Raw genomic sequence first — 24,746 nt, 5'->3', positions numbered from 1 at the left:
AGACGGTTCTGCTTTGGCCTCTTCAGCTTCTGGCAGAAGTGAGAAGCAGTCTTCTGAATCCGTAGTTCGCACAAAACATTGTGCCTTCTGGGTAAACTTTTCAAAGGATGCAAGAAGAAAAGGAAATATGGATCCACCCACCACCATTTTCTGTTCAATGCATTATTTCTCTTAGGTATCCCCATTTAGCATCCTGTACAATGTTTCCAAGTTATATTTCTGAAGTGCGTGACAAGAATGCTTGACACATAGTCGACTACAGAGCGATTAATTCAGTCTCCTGAGGGAAAAATAAGCATACAACAGATACTGAGTCTCAATATTGTTATACTGAAAAAGATATGAAAAATGGGAAGAGCCAAAGGGGCTACAACCAGTTTGGGGTTAAGGCATCAGGCTAGAGACCGGGAAACTGAGTTCTAGCTTGTTTTAGGCACAAAACCAGTCACTGTATCTCAGCCCTAGGAAGAAGACAATGGCAAAACACTTTCAAAGTCTTACTAAGAAAACTGCAGGGACTTGTCCAGGCATTTGCCAAATGTCAATCATAATGTGAAGGTGCGCGCGCGCACACACACACACACGTAAGCAACCTTGTATGAAAAAAGCCAATGAAATAATGAAAGAAAATTCTGAAAAACAAACTAGTCACAGTGTTGTCATCAGTGTTGTGAGGTAGTACAAAAATAAGATGGCAAAATTTGTTCTGACTACATAGCTAGTCTTTACGCCTTCTCCTTAATGTGGCAAGCAGATAATATTGTCTGAATAATTTACCGCAGGGGTAAATTAAGACCCAATGACATGCTAGTGGAAAGAATAATTAGTGAAACATCCACCTTTGTAGTTCTGCACAAAAATTCCTAATCTACCCCTTTCTCTAGGAAAGCTGATGCTATGTTATCAACAGGAAATAGAACAGGCGCCCTTGTCTAATACATGGTCCTAATCAGGGGTGGGCTGCTGGGGGTTCACAGGGTTCGGGAAAACCTCTAGCTAAGATTCTGTGCAGTTTGGAGAACCCCCAAATCCCACTCCTGGCTGATCCTGCCCCACCCTGCCCTGCCCACCCCTCCCAGGAATCCCCACGTGGTCCGTTTTGGATGCAGGTAGGTGCAGGGTGCGTGCGGAGGCTCAGCGAGGGCAAAAAATGGGCCTACCAGAAGTTCAGGAAGGCCAGAAACGGGCCCGGTTCCAGCCTCCAGAGGGCTTCTGGAGCCCGGGGAGGCCGTTTTTGCCCTCCCGGAGGCTCAAAGAAAGCCTCCAGAGCCCAGGGAGGGCAAACCCCCACCATGCCCACCATGGCCACGCCCACCATGGCCACGCCCACCCAGCAACCAGGCAGAGAACCCCTTGCTAAAATTTTTGAAGCCCACCCTTGGTTCTAATCTACCTATAAGTGCTAGCACTAAATTAGGATTACTAGCAGAATTAGTAAACCAGGATATCTGTACAGCACTTTACAGTGGTTCTTGACTACCTCCTTTCATTGGAACAGTAGCTTTATGTAAGATGGAATAAATGGTAGATCAGGCCTCCTCTAAATGACCTGCCTGTCAGATCTGTGTAGAACCAGGACAACCTGTCTGTAAGGATCTTTGTTCCTCCACATCTAACAAGTAGAGCATTTTTCTCTCTCTAATTATCTTGCTGCTCTTCCCACACTCCTTGTGTAATATAAGCCATCACCATGAACAAAAATGGCTGCAGGGGAAATCAGCAATGACCAGAGAAGCAGGGAATGATTGCAAAAATCAAAAACAGCCAATAGGAGGTGGCCAGATCACAGTCCCATCTGGATCATCACCATGGTCACCACCACCACAACAAAGAAACATGCAGCTAAGCATGTGTTGTTTCAGAAGGAGATGGAAAACACTACTTTTACTCTGGATCAGACAAAGTCCAGAATTAGCTGGTCTCAGCTATGTATGTGTTAGAGATGAGAAAAAGGCTATAGCATGAAGATGTATTCTTAGTGGTTAGGGAGATATCTTTGAGCCAAAGTTAGGGAGAATGTGTGGGTGTGCTGAAAATTTGGGATTCTTGAGGAATTTCTCATTTGACCAGAGGCAAATCTCTTTTTTAAAATCAATTTTGCAGAGCTGGGTTGCAAAATCCTGATGACCTCTAGATGGGTGCTAGTAGCTAAATTAATATATCTAAATATTATACATTTGAATATATCAACTCTAATTTTTATATTAAATGTTGTCATCTGGTGGACGTTTGGAATTTTGTAGTCCAGATCTTTACCCCAACACTTTGTAAGCTAGAAAAAAGTGGGATAGATAACTTCACCACCAGATGGATTCACAACTGGCTGACAAACCGTATTCAAAGAGTAGTCTTTAATGGGTCTAAGTCTACATGAAGAGAGTAAGCAGTGGGGTGCCACAAGGTTCCGTCTTAGGCCCAGTACTCTTCAATATCTTCATAAACGACGTAGATGAGGGAATAGAAGGGGAACTCACCAAATTTGCAGATGATACTAAGCTGGCAGGGATAGCTAACGTCCTAGAAGACAAGCTCAGGATCCAGATGGATCTTGACAGACTTGAACACTGGACCCTATCTAATAAAATGAAATTCAATGTAGAGAAAAGTAAAGTCTTACACTTAGGTAAGAAAAACCAAAAGTACACCTATAAACTGGGGGAAACCAGGCTTAATAGCAGTGACTATGAGAGGGATCTTGGAGTCTTAATGGACAATCAGCTAAATATGAGCCAGCAGTGTGCAGTGGCAGCTAAAAAAGCCAACGCAATCCTAAATTGCATTAACAGAGGGATACAATCAAGATCAAATGAGGTGCTAATACCACCCTATAAAGCCCTAGTAAGACCACTTTTAAGTGTTATATCTTGTATACAAAAACAATGTTGCCCAGCCCTAAACATTTCACTTTATGTCTTGCTTTTGGAAAAGGAAAAGAACATAATTTATTTTCCATTAAATTAATTCCATTAAATTAAGCGAGTGGCTGAAAAATGCAGAAACTGTTAAAAACTATGAACCCCATTCAAATTTCTTAACAACCTTGAACTCAGCAGTGACCATACAGAAAAATCTTCCTGAGTTTATATTCATTACTTTATCTGAATTCCTTCCATTTTTTCTCAGAAGAGATTTTTTCCGGCAGCTCACAACTGATTAACAATTGTAGAACATCATTAAAATAGCAGCAAGCAAGAACAACCCCCCCCCAGAACTGAACAGCAATTAAAAAGCAATTCTGAAACCTGATTAATTTGATCAAAGAACAATAACAAACAATCCCAATGTTCTTTTTAAAAAGGAAAGCGTTATAAATCTTCTGAAAGGCCATTAAGGAAGGGAAAAAACATGGAAGGGAACTCTAAAATCTAAGTCCAGCCATTGAAACAACCTTCCACTTCAACCCAAAAAAACATATTCCTGGCATTGCTGCAATTACTTCCAAACATGAACTCAAAAGCAGTAAGTGCATATGTTGAAAGACAGTTTTTCCCACATCCTGATCTTAAACCAGGGATGGAAATGTTTGGTGGCCAAGAGTAACACTTAAGAGACAGTGGGGGAGAGCAGCAGTTGAATCATAATGGGTGAAGCCATTTCTGCTGTATGAGTGAAGCTAAGATCTGAATGGGTTTCTTCTAGATGTTTTTGAGTCTTGGATGATTTATTTGTTGTTGCTTTTTACTATTAAGCAGTCATCGGCAAATCCTTTCAATCCAGGAGCAGCCTTCAGTTAGCTTTGTAGGTACTTCTGACATGAATACAGACAGACTACTAAGAAGATTTTAGGTTTGACAAGTCTTGTATATCTCCTGTGGGATTTATCTATTTATCACAAGTCATATACTTCTTTTATGCTAAAATCATGTGGATTTGTTTGTTTGTTTGGTCTGATTTTCAGCAACCACATTCTAAGTTGGGTAGAAGGCACAGAAGTAGTAGGTATGGCCCTGTCATTTCCAACCTTGAAGATGTTAAAGGCAGTAGTGGGCTTCAAATCCTGGTGCTACTGGTTTGCTATTGGGAGCGTGTGGATGCGCACCCTCGCTTTGCGAGTGTGCAGTGCTTCTGCGCATGCGTAGAGCATTTTTGATGATGTCTGGGTGGATGGGCAGAGCCTCCCACCCAGTGGTGGGATTCAAGTAATTTAACAACCGGTTCTCTGCCCTAATGATTTCTTCCAACAACCAGTTTGCCAAACTGCTCAGAAAGTTAACAACCAGTTCTCCCGAAATGGTGCGAACTGGCTGAATCCCACCACTGCTCCCACCGCTGCTACCAGTTCGCCTGAACTGGGGGAAACCGATAGCAAGCCACCACTGGTTAAAGGCCACCAACCAGCATTTTGAATCATCCCCTAAGTCAAATGGAATATAATGCAATTAGTAGTCACATGTTCAAACACAAACCTTGTGACCAGCCTAAGAACCACATTCTGGATCAGTTTGTATCAGCCTCCAAATTTTCTCCTGCGGCAGTCTTGCCTCAGAATACACTGCAGCAATCCAGACACACTTCCAGGGTTATCAATGTAATGGATAGGAGCTATGTAGTAATTCAATTCCCAGTATTTCTACCTTGGCACAATGCCATATCTCTAGGCAGTCTACATATCAAATAATAGAAAATCAGTAAGCATTGTAACAGCCTAAAAATAGTAAAATTTAAAATAACCCATTGCCATTTGACTAGGAAGTGAAGTATAGATATTAACCTCCATAATTATTGAGAATAGCACACTACTCTTGAGAAGGTTGGGAAACAGTAGGTGTTGAAGAGTCAAAGGTAGCACATGACAGCTGTTACAAAAACATAACCCAGAAAAGAAACACTCTGCCTAACTTTCAGGTTTCTATTATAATCAATATCAATAAAGCAGACTTCTAGTATTTCTTCTAGTTTAGTCTATGTTGAAGGGGTGACATCAGTCTTAAAAGCTGGACAGATATTCCCTTTTCCTCCCTCTTAAGCACATGAAAATCAGTGTAGGCTAATCTTGAGTTTCTTCCTCATCCCTTCCTGTCTTTCCAAGATAAGCTGATGACTAATAGAAGGTCTAGACTCTAGCTGGATGGAGCTTATTCCAAAGAATGGGGTTGCAGCATAGCATCAATTCCCACTCCTTCCACCTGCTGAACTGAGGAAATTCAGAATATTTCCTTAACAGCTAGAAGGAACAGGCTGACCAGTGTTGCTAGAGATGGGACAATCTCATTCCCCATGGGGGCTTTGTTAGTTAAAACCAGCACCTTTAATTGTACTCATAAATGCATTGGAAGGTAGAGGCACTAATAATATTAATAGGACATTGATGCAATATTTGTATTAATGAACAGGGAGAGCACCTATAGCAAGTGCTTACTTTATCCATCCATCCATCCATCCATCCATCCATCCAGTTTGTCTACTTGCAATATATAACGGTGGGAATTACTTGCCACAAGTAATCAGTCAGGTTTCCTTGGAGTGAAATGAGCTGGCAAGTTGTTCATGAGGTTTCACATGTTTCTGTTTTGTGCTATAATGGAAACCGTCTGTATTGCTTGGCCTGGCTTTTCTACAAACACAAATGCTGGTGGAATTAAGAGTGCAGGGAGGGGGGGCATTAACTGGTACACAGGAAGAAATAAGGAAGTTTGATCCTTGGGCTGGAGTCAGTGGTGAAATCCAAATTTTTTTACTACCGGTTCTGTGGGCGTGGCTTGGTGGGTGTGGTGTGGCTTGGTGGGCGTGGCAGGGGAAGGATACTGCAAAATCTCCATTCCCACCTCACTCCAGGGGAAGGATACTGCAAAATCCTCATTCCCACTCCACTCCTGGGGGAAGGATATTGCCAAATCTCCATTCCCACCCCATTCTGGGCCAGCCAGAGGAGGTATTTGCCGGTTCTCCGAACTGCTCAAAATTTCCACTACCAGTTCTCCAGAACCTGTCAGAATCTGCTGGATTTCACCCCTGGCTGGAGTACTATTGAAAATTTCCGAGATTGAAGTATTAGCAAACAGCTACCGTAGTTTCTATGTTGATTAGGACTAGCAAGGACTGAAACCTCTTCAGTGTGAAATCATCTCCACAATATATAAGTCACTCTTTGTAATGCTGCCCTGTCCAAATGACCTGAGCACTTCCCAGGGATGTCACCTCATCCAGATTTTCTGAACTGGGTTATGACATAATTACAGCAGTCTTGTGCTTTTGGGTGGGCCTCAGTTCTCTTTGATCCTTTTTGAATGGTATAAGTTCCAGCAGTACCGATTAAGAAGCAGATTAGAGGGGAGCAAAAACAGTGGAAGACTGGAACAGAGAGGGAGCATCAGAGAGGAAGTTTAGCATTTATTTGTTTTGATTATTCTCCTGGGAGGACTGTTGGTTTTATTATGAAGATAAAAAATTACAGAAAATATCCTTGAAGCAATTCAGTAACTTGGCCAGTTATTGTTTTCTGCTGGGTTTTAGATGGGCAGAGTGATATTTGCTCCCCTCCCCACTGAAAAGAATTTGAGACAAATTCTCAACTCCATAGAAAGATAGGGTACACTGGACACTATATGAGTTTGCCCCTATAGCTAAATCAACTCTTCCACTACTCCTACTCTGTCCCAGTTGAAGGATATATAGTTGGGGTTGTAAATCAGCTAAAGGACTATAAATTCTTTATAGTCTTAGGGGCAATAGTAATTTCTGACTGCATCTTGCAAAACTGAGAATTGTTGCATTAATACATGTGTTTGTATAACTGACACAGCAGATTGCTTTTGTGTCATGCAGACTTTCTTTGCCAAGAATTCATTAAAAGCATAAAATTCAGGTATAATACAGCCTAATTTGCACCAAGTGTAGATAGTGCAAGTTATAAGCTTCAATTCCTTTTATTGCCTTTTTCCGATGACTTTTGACATGCAGCTAATTATACTCAATGTTTATAAATTTCTGAATATTTAAGTCTTCTATAGGGAGACTGTTCTCTCTGTCTCTTTTTTCCCCCTCCCCCCAGAGGTGGGTTCAGCAGGTTCTGATCAGTTCTGGAGAACCAGTAGCGGAAATTTTGAGTAGTTCAGAGAACCGGTAGTAAAAATTCTGACTGGCCCCGCCCCCATCTATTCCCAAGTTGTTTGGGAGGAAATGGGGATTTTGCAGTAGCCTTCCCTTGGAGTGGAGTGGGAATGGAGATTTTACAGTATCCTTCCCCTGCCATGCTCACCAAGCCACGCCCATCAAGCCACACCCACAGAACTGGTAGTAAAAAAATTTGAAACCCAGTACTGTCTCCCCCCTTTTCGTTGGAGAGATGGAGAAAGAAGAGCTGGACTCTGCTACATAGAGAAAATTGGATTGAAATGAAGTTTCTCAATCTCTCATCTAGCAAGGTGGAGACATTGCTGTGACAGATAGATATTACTGCAACAAATTGAGTTAAGTCATGGAGAACTGGGGCAAAGCTTGGTCTTCATCTCACACTTTGACCAACCTCTACCATGCTGCTTTATCTTCTATCCAATTTAAGAACATCTGATGTCGGAAGGAGCTGGCCTCTGGTGATGAGAGTGAATTAAGAGGTTGAAACCCACAGCCCCGTCTCTTGGATAGTACATTCTGCATTTGAAAACATCCTAAATTTATATAACGTGATAGGACAAATAATTCAGCAGCAGCACCCCAACTTTGCCATCTCTGGGATATTTTTTTAGCGTAGGTAGATATTAGAACATAGTGAAATAATCTGGATGGCCATTTTGCCATGCCTTCCTCCTATCCTGAAGCCAGGGTGAATCATGTTAACATCAATTGTGTTATTCCCATTCCATGTACTTAATGGACTTCTGAATTTTTTTTCTATAGTATTGTTGACTTTTCAATCCAACAACCACTTAGTTGTCAGAAAGCTTTCTCTTGCCCAATGTCATGCAAGTATTCTTCCCTCTGGAGTATTGGATGGTAAATCCTAAAAAGTACCATCGTCTGAAAGGTTTTGTCCCTTGTAATTTGGAGAGGTAAAAACTGCAGAACGTATTATTCTTTGTTGGTCTTTTTATAGGCATTTGAACTAGATTCACACTACCTCTGATTAATAGATATCCTGGTCACCCAGATTCAGCCTATGCCCAGATAGTGTTCATATTACTTTTGTTACAACATATGTAGCTAGATTTTGTGAAGCATCACAGATGATGGGCCAATTTTCCAATGCACTCTATGTAACTATAATTCATTTAAATTTTAGATCACTTTCTTATATAACATTTGATGTTATCATATTTAGTATAATTTTAGTGGTTGCATTATAATTTGATATAGGCTGTATCACTTATATGTATTAGGTTGTTTTAAAAAAAGTTTAAGACAAAAATGTACTTTTGTCTTAAACTTTACTTCTATGTGAATGATCTCAGTGTAGGGCAGTAAGGATGTGGGAACAACACAATTTAACACTGTAAGAGACTTCTAACAAAGTAAATAGGTAATGTTTAAAACTTTACACAAGTGGTGTTCAGGAATTACATTTTCCTGGGCATTTTTTTTGTCCTTAGCCATGGACTCTTCTATTTCACAGTTGAATGGTCTGTCTGTCTATTTGGCCCCAGCATCATGGACTAAAATCACGTCTGTCTCACAAGTTTAAGATTACATTTTGGCTTGCTCTTTTGAGCTTGGATGTGAATGGCAGTTGGTTTGGCAAAAAAAATGGAGGAGAGTCAGCTGTTTCCTGCTTCAGGGGGCTCAAATAATATCTACAGCCTGTACTTTGAAATGTGTGCTAGTCAGAATCCAATCTCTCTTTTCTTCCCCCTCTGTAGCAGAGCCATAATCTCCAAGGAGAAATATTAGCCAGATGAAGGAAATCCAAAAATATTTGGGTGCTCAGAAATGTCAAAATATGACAAATTCACCATATCTTTATTTTTTTTTTCAATTTAAGATTCAAAGACCAAGTTATATCCACAAAGTATAATTTTCCCACAGAATTGATATTTTTCAAGAGAAAAGAAACACATAATATAATATCTCCCATGTCTCTTCAGCAGAAAAACTCAGCTACATACATCTGCATTCAGGCAAAAAACCAACTAGATAAGCCTTCTCAGCAAAATTGTGCCCATCATTCAGTAACTACAAATATATCCATTGCCAGCAGTGGATTTCACATTTTGGAGAGTCCCAACAAGTTAAAATTAGTATTTTAAATGCTAAATTCATTGTCTCTATGCATTTAAAAAATGAGAAAAAGAAAAGATGGTTGATTTCCCTGGATTAAGATCATTGGTACCATTGATTAAGAATCCTGAATCGCAACCTGTTTGTTGGAGATAAATGTTATGAAAATAAAAGGAATGCAGTAAGCACTGTTCTTCTGCTTGACGTTGCAAACATAAAGCCATATCCCAAGTGAATTGCTTTTTCTTCAGCTTAGAGAAGGGTAGGTCCAGAGGAAAAGGATAGATGGTTTCACTTTTCTTCTGCATTTTTTCACACAAATCAGCAGCCCCATACAATGGTCCACATGGCCTCAGAAAACCCATCTTAATGGGGTTGCATGGACAGAATGCAAGACTGTCCTGTTGAACTGATAACATTGCACGTAAGTCTGTTATTATTGCAGGCCCTGAAGTAACTTGTACAAAAATTATAGGCTTAGAGAAGTCAGTCCGCTCATTTGTCACTGAACCGCCATAATTAAAAATGAAAATTCCTCCCTCAAATCCTAACTTCAAAATGGGCTGAAATCCCTCTGAATTCAACAGAATGCTTCTTCTGCCTTTTTTCACAGAAACCTAAATGATGGTTCGTGTCATCATCAAAGCTTCAAGGGTGGAAGTAAAGTTTCTAAAACTTTCTCAGCTTCTTGATCCTAAAAAGAAAAAAGAAAAAAAAAGAATTAAGCTTATGTAATTATGCCTTAAGAACCACCCAGAGCTGCTTGAAGCCAGCACCAATTTCTGCATCAAAACAAGAGATTATGTTCACTGTTAATAGTGCAGAAAGGATTACTGGTTCATTCTTCTTCCAAATGCAGTACAAAAACAAAGTAGGGGAAAGGGAGAAGACCCTACTTTTATACTATATTTTTCCCTTTCCAATTTCCTTCTAAAGAAGTGTAATGAAGTGTTATCTACAATTCTAATGGCTTATAATTAAAGGTTTTCCTCTTCCAACAGTCACCTTTGGAGGTATTTCAGTGAACTCAACATTCCTGAGGCTTGAAGTTTCTAATTTGCATTTTCTCCCTCTCCTTTGTTGCTGTTACACACAGATACTCTGAGGGACCGCAGCTTTGTTGGTTTTACAGCTGCTCTGCTCCTCTGAGCGTTTTGTTGTTCTTGAACTTCAAGTTCAGCTCCCACAAAGCTGGGTGGCCTTTGGAAATGAAATTGTATTAAGTGACACATCTCTAAGTAAAACATTATTGGCACGAAGTCGTTTTCTATCTGGTTTAGATTCCATAATTGTATCGCCACAAATTTGCTCACAGTGTAGTTGAAAACAAGAAAATCATGTAAGGTATTTATCTATACAGTTGGCCTCATTTAATGGCAGCATAATTAGCATCCCTTCACAGTTGCAATGATAAGGACAAACTACAGTAATTTTGTGACCAATATTTGAATTTACAACCTTTGCAGGTCTGTAAATCAAAGGAAAGCTGAAGATTTTATCTTCCTAGGCTCAAAAAAAATACACAGAGGTGCAATAAAGAGACATCTGCTTTCTGGGGGGATGTCAATGACAGATTTTGACAAAATATACAGAGAAATCACATTATGCAGCTAGTCCTTGACTTACGACCACAACTGAGCCCAAAATTTCTCTTGCCAAGTGAAACAGAATTTTGCCCCATTTTCTGGCCACAGTTGTTAAGTGAATCACTGCAGTTAAGTTAGTCACACAGCTGTAAGGTGAATCTGACTTTCCCGTTGATGTTGCTTGTCAGATGGTCATAAAAGGTGATCACATGACCCCAGGATACTGCAACTGCCATAAATATGAGTCAGTAGCCAAGCTTCTGAATTTTGATCATGTGACCATAGGGATGCTGAAATGGTTGTAAACGTGAAAAATGGTCATAAGCCAGGTTTTTCAGTGTCATTGTAACTTTGAACAGTCACTAAATGAACTGTTGTAAGTCGAGGACTACTCATAAATGTATGGCAATAAAAACATGAATTGTCAAGGCCATGATTTTCCCAGCTGAAACATACAGCCATGAAAGTTGGACCATCAGAACTAAGAAGAATTGGTACCCGTGCTGGACAATATTACTAAAATACGTTGGCCTACAAGCAGAACAAATCATCAATATAAAAACTCACTGAAATAAAACCTCCTCATCGGAAACATTAATAATAAAGGTAAAGCTTAAGTATTTTAGATATTTTAGATGCATAAAGAAGCATTCTGAAGACAAAAATTATTTGAGAAGACCTTTAAACCTGGAAAAATAAAAAGCAAATGAAAAAGATGACAAAAGGCAGGAACTATGCGTGGTAGACTTGTGAGAAAGCGAAGAAATTTTGGATACCAATTCATATAATGATGCAACACATTTTTAAAAATGATATTGCAAACAACCCAGAACTCTTTTTACTGGAATTTATGGGCACTGAATTAGAAAAATATTCATGGTAGACTGATTTTGTATATGGTCACTGCAGCAAGATTATTTGATGTATAAGAAGAACAACTTCTTCACAGTAGAAAAATGGGTTGTGAAAATGTCAGAATTCACAGAAATAGCAACATTGACCTGTCTGGTCAGGAAAAAAAAACAAACACAACTTTCTTGTCTGGAAAAAGTCTGGAAACATTTTTTGCTGAAAGAAGAAAGAAAGGACATAATGACTTATGGGCTTGAAGGTTAAGAAAGATATAAATTAAGTAAGAGGCTAAGGGACTTATATAATATCTAAAAGGGGGGAAGGACTATAAAATTGTAACTATTTATTGAAAGGCCAAAGGTTGTATTTCTTAGCTTTAGGGGTTTCCCTCCCCTCTCTCTATTTTGTTTCTTTCCTTTTTTCTTTTGATTTATCTTTTACTTTATGATTTTTTAAAAAATAAATATAAATAAAAGGAAAGGAGCTGACAAAAAAACAAGGGAGCCAGATACTATCACTTGTGACACAAGCATGAACTTACAATAACTTTAAAAAAAAAAAATACCGGAAACTAATCCTGGCAAAATAAGAGTCAGAAGTGACTGAACTGAATGAACAACAAATTTAGCAAATTCAACGAACTACAAAAACACTACTTTAAAATAAATATAAGCATTTATGCACAAGCACATGAAGGTATCCGTTTGCCGCAAATGTCAGAAACGTCAATATTGGAATTTATCTATCCGTTGAGAAGTATCAGAGAACTTGGCACTGTACTCGCTAGAATTAAGTAGCAGGACAGCATGTTGTCATTGAGCATGAAAAAGTTTTCTTCAAGTTGAGTTTAACTCCTAATGACTTCACAGAGGCAGCCAAGTGGTTTTCTTGGCAACAATATGGACATTGGTTGTCACTGCTGACTTCTGAGATACATTTTCCCAATCTAATTTATTATGCTGGGATCCCTGGTGTTCTTCTATCCAAGTTTTAAACAAAAACAATATTGCTTAGCTTTAGAGTCAGTTGAGGCCCAAGTGTTGCCATTTCCCAAGGATAGTTGAACACTAAGTATTATTTATATTGGAGGCCAGTATTAAAGCTTCATGTCTTCAAATGTGATCTGTATATAGTTGCAAGTAGACAATCAAAATAACTAAGCAATAACATATGGAAAGGAATTTATAGTATTCATTCCCAATCTCTATCTTCATTGCACAAAAGTTATACTGCATATATTACCTAGTCAAAAGTGTTAGATAACTAAATCACAATGAGATATAATTTCTATGATTCCTTATCCCCCCCATTTTTAAAGTCATTTTAAAGCACGTGGGCTTAATAGGGTTAATTAACCATTTTCTCCAGCAGAGTAATTTCTAAACCAGACAGTAATAATTTCAAAATTAGACCACAGCAATCAGTCACCAGTTGCACTGCAAATTGTCCAGTTCACAGTCAAATTAGACATTAGCCCTGTGATCGTATCATCTACTTAAGTATAATTTCATAATATCGGATTTTACACATTTTCAACATTGCAATCACAGACATCAGAAGTTCTTTTGTTTTCTTATGCCTTATTTTGCAAGACTTTGAACACATAATTTCCCTTCCTTTCGTTTCTAGATCTTCCTCTATAGTGTTAAAAGAACTCAATTTACCAAGAATTTCTTCTCTGCATCTTGACTGAAATTAATCAGAGTTGCTGAAGACAGACAGATAGTGGGAAAAGTAGCTATAGGGAAAAAAAAAAAACTTTTTCCTCCATCAGAACATGAATACACAACTTTCAGACCAGGGGTGAAATCCAGCAGGTTCTGAGAGGTTCTGGAGAACCAGTAGTGGAAATTTTGAACATTTCGGAGAACCGGTAGCAGAAATTTTGAGTAGTTCGGAGGACCAGCAAATACCACCTCTGGCTGGCCCCAGAATGGGGTGGGAATGGAGATTTTGCAATATCCTTCTCCCAGGAGTGGGGTGGGAATGGAGATTTTACAGTATCCTTCCCCTGCCATGCCCACCAAGCCACACCCACCAAGCCATACCACGCCCACCAAGCCACGCCCACAGAACCAGTAGTAAAAAAAAATTAGATTTCAACACAGTTTCAGACATACCTCTTTGGTGACTGGCAGAATGGACAATGCTGTTTCACAGTAACTCAGGGCATTGCTCCTCTGGCCCAGATCTTTATAGCACTTAGGTAGAAAGAAGGACAAGGAAAAATAATATAACAGGTATTTAGTGACCAGAAATTTGTTTTGCATTCAAAATCAAACATGATAAAAGAAATTAAAGCAGAGAAAGTCAGCAGTGCCCCATACCTTTGCCAAATACATATAGTTGCATTTAGAATATCTGGGATGTATTTCTTCAGCCTGAGTTTAAGGACAAAAGATAGAGAGATGAGAATGCCATAGCAATACTAGGCATATTTCATTTAACTATTGCTTTCGTGCCCCAAACCTTCAAAATATTTTGTACTGCTCCTATGTCTTCACAATGCCAATCTCCATTTCTGGACCTGAACAGCTCTCTCCCTTGAGTTGCTAATGGTTGAAGATACACATCGACAGGCAGCTAGTACTGTGCTCTCATTCCTATTGTTACTTTGCTGTCTCTGTTTTTACAGGGAACAATATTAAAAGGTATTGATCTTTGGTCCAAGTGGGGTGTTTTGGCATTATGTGGCTTCCCAATTGCAGGGAAGGAAGAGAGCCAAGGACCTCAGAAAAGGAATTCCCATCAGTGAGGATTAACTTGCTCCCAAGCTTCGGAGGAGTTGCTATGTTGAAAATCAACAGAATTTGGGTGATTCATGATGCCCCATAGAAGTCAATAACCTCAGCTACTCAGCAGGGCAAGGAATCGTAGAGATATGGCACCCATCCAGAACTGATGCCAAAGCCTCAGGTGCCAATTCTCTAGCACATCGATGACGTGATTCTTACAAAGCAAATAAATCTTCCCAAAACTTAGCCAGTAAGAGTACGGTTGTGCACATCCATAGGGTGTGGTTCATCCAAGATTGAAGCCAGCAACATACAAAGACTGTACCTGGGGCAAGCAAAAACTAGACATGTCAGTCATGTAGGCACCATATAGCCTCCACAGGTTTGACACTTCTGCTGCCGTTAGCCAGCAGCTCACTTACCACTGAACCATGACAGCCAATTCAGTGAGCAGAAACAGACTTAATATCTGCTCGGTTTCTACCAAGTGTTGAAATAGTACACCTTGTAGACTGGTGGGAGATGGAAGGAAGGAAGACAAAATCATTTTGCAAGGCCTATTCTTCTCCCATGATCTTCATACCCTTTCTTATCAAAGTCATTCAATAGAGGCTGCTGGACTATTTGTACAGTATATCACTTTCAGGAAGGGATCCGAGGGAGACAAGAACAGGGAAACTGTCTGAAATCTAGACTTGATCCACTATTTCTGCTTCTTAACTAGCACTAAGGATTAAAGTGAAGACCTCCCCTCCCAAATGAAGTAACAAAGAGAAAAAGGTGGGGGGGGAAGCAGAGGAGAAGGAGAGAAGGGGATGAAAGCTCTAATCTCTTGAAGGCATTTGTGCTAAGCAGCAATTATTAAATTGCTCAGACAAACTTCCTGTGTTTAACTAGTCAAAGATGACAACAGGAGCTATTCCCACAGGAAATGCTTGTAAACAACTCTACGGATGGAATTCAAAGAGCTGAATATTTAATTGCAAAAAAAAAAAAAAAAAGAGCAACGTAGCAGATCCTGAAATTCAGCTTAGGTGAAGAGGAGTGGTCACTCTTCTAAAGATATTGTCTGAAAAATCTTTTGAAGAGCGTTGACTTTATAGCTCCTGAGAACAATTTGTCGAACAAATTTCTTGAATGCCAGCCAGTTGGCAGCCAGAGAGAAGAGGGAATATTTTATCTACCTTCAGAAAATTCTGCAAAGCCTCGTGTATTGTTGAAGTTGGCGGAGTCCCAAAAAGAGCAGCAGCTACTTTTTTCTCAATCCAAGACAACTGAGCGACCTTTGGAAACCCCAACAGGAAGAAGAGAAAGGTGGGGGAAAAAAAACCATTTAGTGTGTTTTTCGGTATCAAGACAAGTGTCATGAAAAAATATCTCTATTAGAGGTCTCCAACCTCCGGACCGCGGACCAGTACTGATCCGTGGCCTGTTAGGAACTGGGGCGCATCACTGGAGGTGAGTGGCGGGCAAGCAAGTGATGCTTCGTATGTATTTGCAGCCACTCCCTGGCACTACCGCCACTCAACTCCACCTCAGATCAACAGGCATTAGATTCTCATAGCAGCCCAAACCATACTGTAAACTAGGCATGTGAGGGATCTAGGTTCCCTGCTTCTCCTCTTCCGTTCCCCTTCCCCCCCCCCCCAGTCTGTGGAATAATTGTCTTCCACAAAACTGGTTCCTAGTGCCAGTTTCAGTTTAGGGACAGCTGATCTCTATATTTTTTATTAATTTTGCTGGACCTTACATTTCCCCCTTATTTTAAAAAGTATTTTAAGCCTATTTGGGGACAGATCCTATATTGTTCATTTTTTTCTACTTGCAACTGACAGAAAAGCATTCTGCCCATTTTTAAAATTATCACACTGCTGTATTTTCTTTAGGGTCAAAAGGGGCCACAGGGGCTGCACTAAAAAGATTACATGGTTGCATGCAGCCTAGGAGAGTTTAAACACTTGGACTACCAACTTATTTGTATATTACTATGTTTGCCTTTGGGGTTTTGGACTAAGGACCCAAAAACTTATCAGAACAAGGCTGATTGTATTCCATTTATAAGAAGAATAGGCTGCATCATGAATACACATTTTATGTAGTTATTGGAATGATTTGCAAAATGATGGAAACCTTTCTCACAACACCTTTGTAAGAAAAATGTGGTCAAATTCACTACCGAAAGAGTTAAACTTTTAACAGACTTTTACTTTTTGTACAGATAATCCTTGCCTTATGACCACAACTGGAGCTGGAACTTTCATCCCTAAGTGATGCAGTCATTAATTGAATCGTGCCCAATTTTACCATTTTTTTTGCCATTGGTTGTTAGAGGCATAGTCCTTATAAATCACAGGTTTAGAACTGAGGAGTGCTAGACCTGTTTTTAAACATATTTAGTCATCTTTTGAAAAAGAAGTCTTTTATAAACCAATAACTGTGTCTTAACAATAAAAGACTAGTGTCCTGGTTGATTTAAATGGGCAAAGGGATTTCTCACAAATGAAGGCAAATTCATTCATTCGTTCAGAGAGAGTTCTGCCAGCTGTTTACTACTCTCTGCTATTTTGAATAACTTGACATTTTACATGATTTCCCTTTTTACTGGTTGTGTATTTGTGTGTTGTTCTGCCTACTCCAGTGCAATTTTCTGTACTTTATGGGCTACTCTTGCTGACATTATCCTGCAGCACTTACTGATTTGGGATATAGGTGAGATACAGTGAAACTGACTAGAATTCTGCCTGTTTCATCTTTCGGTCTCAAAGAGGAGCCACTGGCATAGGCTAATCTGACCCAAACATTTCCTGCCAACACTGGCATTGCCTTGAACCACTTCATTTCCCTTTACTCCATCCCGCATAAAGTGCTAACAAAGGAATAGAATGACCACTTTTGATTCTCTTTGAAATTGCAACTTTTGCAATTTCCTTGTAACATCATTTCTTTGACCTGTCAGGGTATTTCCGAATGCATGTCCACCACTCTTCTGGAAGAACACTACCTAAAATAGTCTGGGCAACAGACTACACATAGAATAGAAGGGCATAGAAAGAAACAGATATGACTTCTTCACACTTCACCCATCATGCTTGTGACCTATCGGCTTCTCTCTTCTTCATTTTGGACATGGCTAGAAGGCTCTTCCAGAAAAATGGTAGACATATGCAGCCTGGATATTTCTGTACTATGGGGAACCTCAATAAAAGCAAACTGTAATTCAAGCAATTTGAAGGTGGGTATAAATCTCCATTCCAGGCACCAGTCACAGTACTCCAGGCAGGCTCCACCTCACATTAAAAACACACTAGGTCAGGGGTCAGCAACCTGCGGCTCTGGAGCCACATGTGGCTCTTTCACTCCTCTGCTGCAGCTCCTTGTCACTCAAAATATGCATCACAACTGCCAATGTGTGACACCTGCCAGCACGCAATTTATTGAGCTTTTCAACCCCCAGTAGCCAACCACAGATAAATCCAAGAGAAGAAAAGTTTCAGAAGAAAACAACATTTAATTCAACTACATATGCTAGTTTTGTGGCCGCTCAAGAAATAGTCAGGCACGGGAAGGATTTTGTGACTCCCTGTGCTTTCTTTTCTGTGGGAAATGGGTCCGAATGGCTCTTTGAGTGTTTAAGGTTGCAAACCCCTGCACTAGGTTGAAGGGCAAATGCAACTCCAGAGTTCAGCCAATTGCTACACGTGAGCTGCCCTACATTAAAACTGTTAGGACAGCATCAGACTCTAACTTTGCCACTGAAGATGAATGGGGCTTCAGGCATCATGGCCATGCACTTGGAGTTGGTATACTTTTTGCCAACTCAAGGACAGAAGAACTCTGGAAAATCAGAGACCTTTGAACCCACACCATTAAGGTCATTCCGTCCAGCTGAAGCATATACGGATTGTTGGAAAAGTAAAATAAAGGGAAATACTGTTTCTATAATATACTAGAAACCATTCAGATTTTAATGCACATATTGGCAAGCATGCATGCACACACACTCGGAATACCACAAATTGATGGCTCACAAACAAGTTTCATCTGTGATATTGAAGCACGCAGGCTTCTAGATTTTCCAGGTGGAATCTGAAATCAGCTTCTAAGACTTGTAGCTGAATTGCAAAATAAAGGAACTGTCTGGGGCAATATACATTTTCTTGCAAAACCTAATACGAACTGATATAGAGGATTTCAGTTTCACATTTTGGTTTGGATGCAAATTTGGTCTATATTGCTTAATAATCTTTCTTTCCCCAAAGGTCCTGTTTTACTTGACTCTAGTATATTCTAAAAAAAAAATTAAAGCATTTTTAAAAGAAATGTTATTATAACTGTAATTTAAAAAGGTCATATTATAAGAGTTGGAAGGACCATTAAGTTCAACTTCTGGTGAAGGAATCCAAATTGAAGTATTGCAGACAGATGGCTCTCCGGCCTTGACGTCAAATACTGTACATCCAACCAAGTGAACTCCATCACTCCTCTAAGTAATTGACTTTGCTGCTAAATTGATCATTTGATCATTGATCATTGGGATTTTTTTTCTAATGCTCAGCTGAAATCTGCCTTCGTGTAATTGAAACTCTATGACTTGCACTACAGAACATGAGATGACATCCTTTTATACAAAGTACTATCAAGTTCCTCTCTCAACCTTCTCAAGGCTAAACATGCCATCTTAGAAGTGACAGTATCATAGGACTCGAAGGGATCTTGGACATCTTCTAGTCCAACCTCCTGCTTATGTCATTCTGAACAAATTGTTGTCCAATTTTTTTTCTTAAAAACCTCTGGTGATGGAGCACCCAACATTTCCAGGAAGTAAATTGTTCCACTACTTAATTGTTCTCACAGTCAAGAAATTCCTCCTAAATTTCAGGCTGAATCTCTTTCTGACAAGCTTCCACCCACTGCTTCTTGTCCTGCTCGCAAGTCCTTTGGAGACTAGCTTGACTCCTCCTTTTCCGTGGCAGCCCCTCAAGTATCAGAAGACAACTATCAAGTCACCCTAATCCTTCTCAATACGCTAGACATACCTAGCTCCCTTAACGATTCTTCATGTGGTTTAGTTTCCAGATCCCTTATCATCCCTTTGTTGCTCTTCTCTGCACTATTTCTAGAGTCTTAGCATCATTTTTGTTCATAGTAAGCAGAATCAGACACAGTATTCCAGTAAATGTGAGCAATTGAAAATACATATATAAACTATAAGGAGTATTTTCAGTTTATGAAAAAGAGTAGGTCGCGATTATTATTAGTTTTATTATATGAAGCCCGATGTACAGATTATCAACTTGGATTCTATTCTAGGAGGTGAACAACTATTAAACAGAAGGGGAGAAAAAATAAATAAAAGCAGGCATATGTAGTAACTAAAGTTAGACACTGTTCCTCTACCTTAGGGTTAGGTTTTCTCCATCAGATCTTAAATTAGAAAGAGGATGTTGTGAAGTTACCCTGGACATAAACTCTTTAGGACTTTAAAGTACATCTCTCATACCAGCATGAGTTTTAATCCAGTCCCAAATTTTATTTAAAATAACTCAGCTGCCCTCCCTTTTTTTCCCCTTTTCAAAAAAATCTTCATAAACTTCTGATGAGTACATGCTTAAAAGGATCACGGGATACTTACTTCATAACACCACCTTCCAGTTAGATAATACAAAAGGGGATCTTGTGGCTTAAGTGCAATTGCTTTGTCAAGATGTTCCTGTAAGAAAGAAGATTGTAAGAAAGAACTGCCCTTCCTGTTTTCAGCTGTTTTGCCACAATAAATTTAGGCATCTTGTTTGCTTACATATTCCATAAATATTAAGAGTTCATCAAGGTTATGTATGCATTAAAAATGTCTAACGGCAACCGAAGAATACGTGTAAACAGAAATGATAAAAGTGGAATGCATTTCAGGAATCCTCTCTCAATCAACTGAACTCAGGAGTAAATCTGTTGTGAACAGAGACACTGTCAGAAGTTGGAATCCATGGAATCAAGAGCAAATGAATATTTCTAAGGCAAACATATTGAACCACATACTCTGGGCCTCCAGGTCAGCGGAGTCTCATGCTGCTCCTTCCGAATTTAGGGTAGGAGCAGGATGAAAATATTGTAGCTAATCCAAAAGAATTCTTTTCAGTTTGAAAACTAGTTTAAGTTATCTGGAAGATTATACACACACACACACGCATGCACCAAGCGTTCATCAACGTAACTCTGACAGTAAACTGTGCCTCCCAGGCAGAGTTAGTTTTACTTTACACATAATCTTCAGTACTGTCAGGGTGAATTAAGTTAATAACAGTAGCAAGCAGTTTAAGAAAACTACCCAAAACATACCTTAAAAAGATAGCCATTCCTGATTTTGTTTTGTATAGTTTCAAACTGAGACATATAGCCACACATCATTGCAAACCTGAAAAGGAAGTGACAAAAAAGAGAGGAAGAGGGAGGAAATCATTAGACTTTTATGATCATTACAATACAGATATCCCTTGCTTAGCCACTGCCTCATTTAGTGACCATTCGCAATTATGATAGAGATGAAAAAATAATGACTAATTCTCGCATTTAAGACATTCACTTTACAGGTCTGTAAAGCAAAGGAAAGCTGAAGTAAAATTGTAAGCATAGTCACGGTAAACCATTTCACTTAATGACCAAGTTGCCAGTCTCAATTGTGGTCGCTAAACAAAGACTACCTATATTGCCAGTCTATTACTTTCAGTAGATAAGTACTGTATTTATAAGGAAGGGAGCCATCTTAGAAGAGGCATTCCTTCTCTTTTCATGTTACCCAACCTCTTCTAAGATGGCTCCTTCTGATTTGTACAAACATCAACAAAAAGACTATATAAGTATTTTATTTATTTGTTGTTCTGGAAAAAATAATTGCTATAAACAATCCTAAACTATTTTGCAGTAAAGAAAGTTCCATTAGATCTACTGGAATGAAGCCTTAGGCACTGTGGTGCTTAGGCTTGTTGCTTTAACTTTTTAAAACTGCATAGGGTGAAGCAACGAGGATTTATTTAGCTAGACAACAGCCTCATTTTTATTGTGCAACTTTAGTTGCATCTGCTAGCTCAAAATCCATTTTGCGTTAACAAATTCCCAAGTGTAGTTTTCAGTTATTCAAACTTTTATGTTTTCAATCCTGACTCAGATCATCCATAAAGATTAGGGTGGTTTTAAATGAGTTTCAACTTCAGGTATTAAGTATTCACACTCTCCAAGCAGCAATTACACACTGCAATTGACTGGCAATATATGGAATGGAAATATATTTTTCCAAAACTTGTGGATACAATTAATATCTGTCTTCTCTAATCTAATACCCATTAGCTGTAGAGAGCCACATGCTGAAATGGTATTGCTACCCAGGTGAAGAATGCCAGGTGGGGAAAGGAATAGAGCAGGAGTGTCAAACTCAAGGCCTGTGTGCACCATTTTCACTGGAAGAGGGTTGCAGGAGGCCGTTGCAGCTGAAAACGGAGCCTGAGAGGGCCACACACAGTCGCCCCAAGTTCTGTTTTCACTAGCAGAGGGCTGCAGGAGACTGTTGCAGCCAAAAATGGCGCCTGGGAGGGGCCATGTGCGCCCCCCGCCAAGCTCCATTTTCACTGGCAGGGGGTTGCAGGAGGCCGTAGCAGCTGGAAACAGAGCTTGGGAGTCCATTTTCACTGGCAGACCACTCAGGCCACCACAGATGCCTCTCCGGCTCCCCAAGTCAAACACAAGCATGATGTGACCCTCAATGAAATTGAATTTTGACACGCCTGGAATAGAGCAATTCATTATTTTATAGTCTGTTGCGTTATCCCAATCTATTTCCTTTACAAGTCAAATTCAGGATATTCAGGATTTTCTTCTATCCAAACAGTTGAGATCATCTTACTGTAGAACAACTCAAAAAGAAACCAGACTTGATATTCCTAGCAAAGACAGTTAAAGAATTTCAAGTATTCAGGAGAAACAAGGTTACTAAAACTTGATTTCTCGTATGTTGCAGGACAGCAACGCCACTTTCTCTCCAGTTCCGCTTGGCTCATTAGGTGATAATCAGATAAACTCAGCATACCATAGCTAAACGGATTACAGCTAGAAAAGAAAACAATGAAATACAAATAAGCTAATCCTGAAGTTTCATAGAATCTCCAAGTCTGTGCGTGACAAGAGAAGAAAAGTGCTGGGTTAAACCAGTTAAGGGCTATATTTCTGTATGTGAGGGCTTTTCTGGATGAATAAGAAAGCTGCTTATTTTCTCTTAGTGGAAAAGTCACACGAACAATAATCCGCAGTCTATATTTACTAACATCTACGAGAGAAAAGCTGTAGTGTCAGATAGGATTGCAATTTTATGTTCGTAAGATCCACTGCTATACCATTGCTGTTTTGGGATATGCTGCATCATTATTTTGAAAACCATGATCAGAATCAGTAGAAATGTGATCTGTGCCTAAGGTATTTCAGCTACCTGAAGTGAGCAGTTTGAGTGACTTTCTCGGCGTTCTGGCAAGCAATTTTTTTAAATATATACCGTTTCCCTGAAAATAAGACATCCCCTGATAATAAGCCCAATCGGGCTTTTGAGAGCATGTGTTAAAATAAGCCTCCCCTCAAAAATAAGCCCTCCCCGAAAATATTTAAACGCAGAGCTGGAAATCAGGTAAGACGGCAAGAGGAGCACCATCTTGTTCCATGCACCCCAAAATAATAAGACTTCCCCGAAAATAAGGCCAAGTGCTTATTTCGGGGTTCAAAAAAATATAAGACAAGGTCTTATTTTCGGGGAAACACGATATATATATAAATATATATATGTTTTTCTTCTAGCCAGGTTTTCCCTACGTAGCCAAGGTTTTTTTGTAGCTCCAGCTCAGTAGAATCTCATCTACTCGGTTCTGGGCTTTTTTCTTTTCTAACACCTAGCAAGCTCTCACTGCTAGGTGGGAGACCTAAATAGATCCTTTTCTAGCTCGTTAGCTGTCATCAGTAGGCCACACCCATCTCCTCCCTGTAAAGGCATAGTATCAATTTTCTTACTTCTTCGTAGGGTCTATGTGTGTTTTTCTTCTAGCCAGGTTTTCCCTACGTAGCCAAGGTTTTTTTGTAGCTCCAGCTCAGTAGAATCTCATCTACTCGGTTCTGGGCTTTTTTCTTTTCTAACACCTAGCAAGCTCTCACTGCTAGGTGGGAGACCTAAATAGATCCATTTCTAGCTCGTTAGCTGTCATCAGTAGGCCACACCCATCTCCTCCCTGTAAAGGCATAGTATCAATTTTCTTACTTCTTCGTAGGGTCTATGTGTGTTTTTCTTCTAGCCAGGTTTTCCCTACGTAGCCAAGGTTTTTTTGTAGCTCCAGCTCAGTAGAATCTCATCTACTCGGTTCTGGGCTTTTTTCTTTTCTAACACCTAGCAAGCTCTCACTGCTAGGTGGGAGACCTAAATAGATCCATTTCTAGCTCGTTAGCTGTCATCAGTAGGCCACACCCATCTCCTCCCTGTAAAGGCATAGTATCAATTTTCTTACTTCTTCGTAGGGTCTATGTGTGTTTTTCTTCTAGCCAGGTTTTCCCTACGTAGCCAAGGTTTTTTTGTAGCTCCAGCTCAGTAGAATCTCATCTACTCGGTTCTGGGCTTTTTTCTTTTCTAACACCTAGCAAGCTCTCACTGCTAGGTGGGAGACCTAAATAGATCCATTTCTAGCTCGTTAGCTGTCATCAGTAGGCCACACCCATCTCCTCCCTGTAAAGGCATAGTATCAATTTTCTTACTTCTTCGTAGGGTCTATGTGTGTTTTTCTTCTAGCCAGGTTTTCCCTACGTAGCCAAGGTTTTTTTGTAGCTCCAGCTACAAAATATATATTTATTAAAAGGAATATATATATATGTATATATGTGTGTGTGTGTGTGTGTGTGTGTGTATATATATATATATATATATATGTATATATATATGTATATATATACATACACGCAGAGAGAGAGAGGGGGGGGAGGGAGAGAGAGGGAGAGAGAGAGAGAGAGAAATGTTTTAATGATTTGATTAAATGACTGCAATGCTAGGCCAGCCTTCTTTGGAATCTTTTGATGCTATTGTAAGCTATCACAGATTTGTGATTTCATATGAAGAGAGAAAGAAATGGTCTTAGAAAGTAATTTAAAGATAGAGGCGGATGATGCAGTCCCAAGGAAGTCTGAAATAGATCTTCAACTCCACAAACCATAAACTGGTAAGTTTAACAGAGTTTTTAAAAATTTAAAGAATTCACAACCTCTTCTCTAAAAAGCTGGATTTCTAAATTTTTACAAAATAGCAATCCCTTTCCAGTAGATCAAAAATAATCTGGAATCTCTCTTTCCCAGAATATGTTCGTGAAACTAGCAGATATTAATCCATTGGTTAAAAATATGGGAAATTGAAAAC

At 39.5% G+C, this 24,746-nt stretch overlaps 1 protein-coding gene across 2 annotated transcripts in view; it reads right to left on the bottom strand.

The window, feature by feature from the left end:
• Window positions 1-8,941: 8,941 nt before the first annotated feature.
• The window catches only part of RMDN2 (regulator of microtubule dynamics 2), a 28,013-nt gene continuing 12,208 nt past the window's right edge, over window positions 8,942-24,746 (bottom strand). For both annotated transcript variants that reach the window (XM_070950219.1, XM_070950227.1), the window contains exons 6-11: window positions 20,657-20,732; window positions 19,956-20,033; window positions 15,508-15,606; window positions 13,916-13,969; window positions 13,709-13,789; window positions 8,942-9,844 (exon numbers count right to left, since the gene is read on the bottom strand). In XM_070950219.1, the coding sequence (XP_070806320.1) occupies window positions 9,791-9,844; window positions 13,709-13,789; window positions 13,916-13,969; window positions 15,508-15,606; window positions 19,956-20,033; window positions 20,657-20,732 (442 nt within the window). In that variant the 3' untranslated portion in view covers window positions 8,942-9,790. The remainder of the gene's footprint in view (window positions 9,845-13,708; window positions 13,790-13,915; window positions 13,970-15,507; window positions 15,607-19,955; window positions 20,034-20,656; window positions 20,733-24,746) is intronic.

This window comes from Pituophis catenifer, unplaced genomic scaffold (genome assembly GCF_029215685.1).
Source record: "Pituophis catenifer annectens isolate HBS135680 unplaced genomic scaffold, rPitCat1.0.hap2 SCAF_1, whole genome shotgun sequence".
Classification (NCBI taxonomy): Eukaryota; Metazoa; Chordata; class Lepidosauria; order Squamata; family Colubridae; genus Pituophis; species Pituophis catenifer.
The sequence above is the reverse complement of the archived record's forward strand: the minus strand, read 5'-3'. Positions and strand labels throughout refer to the sequence as shown.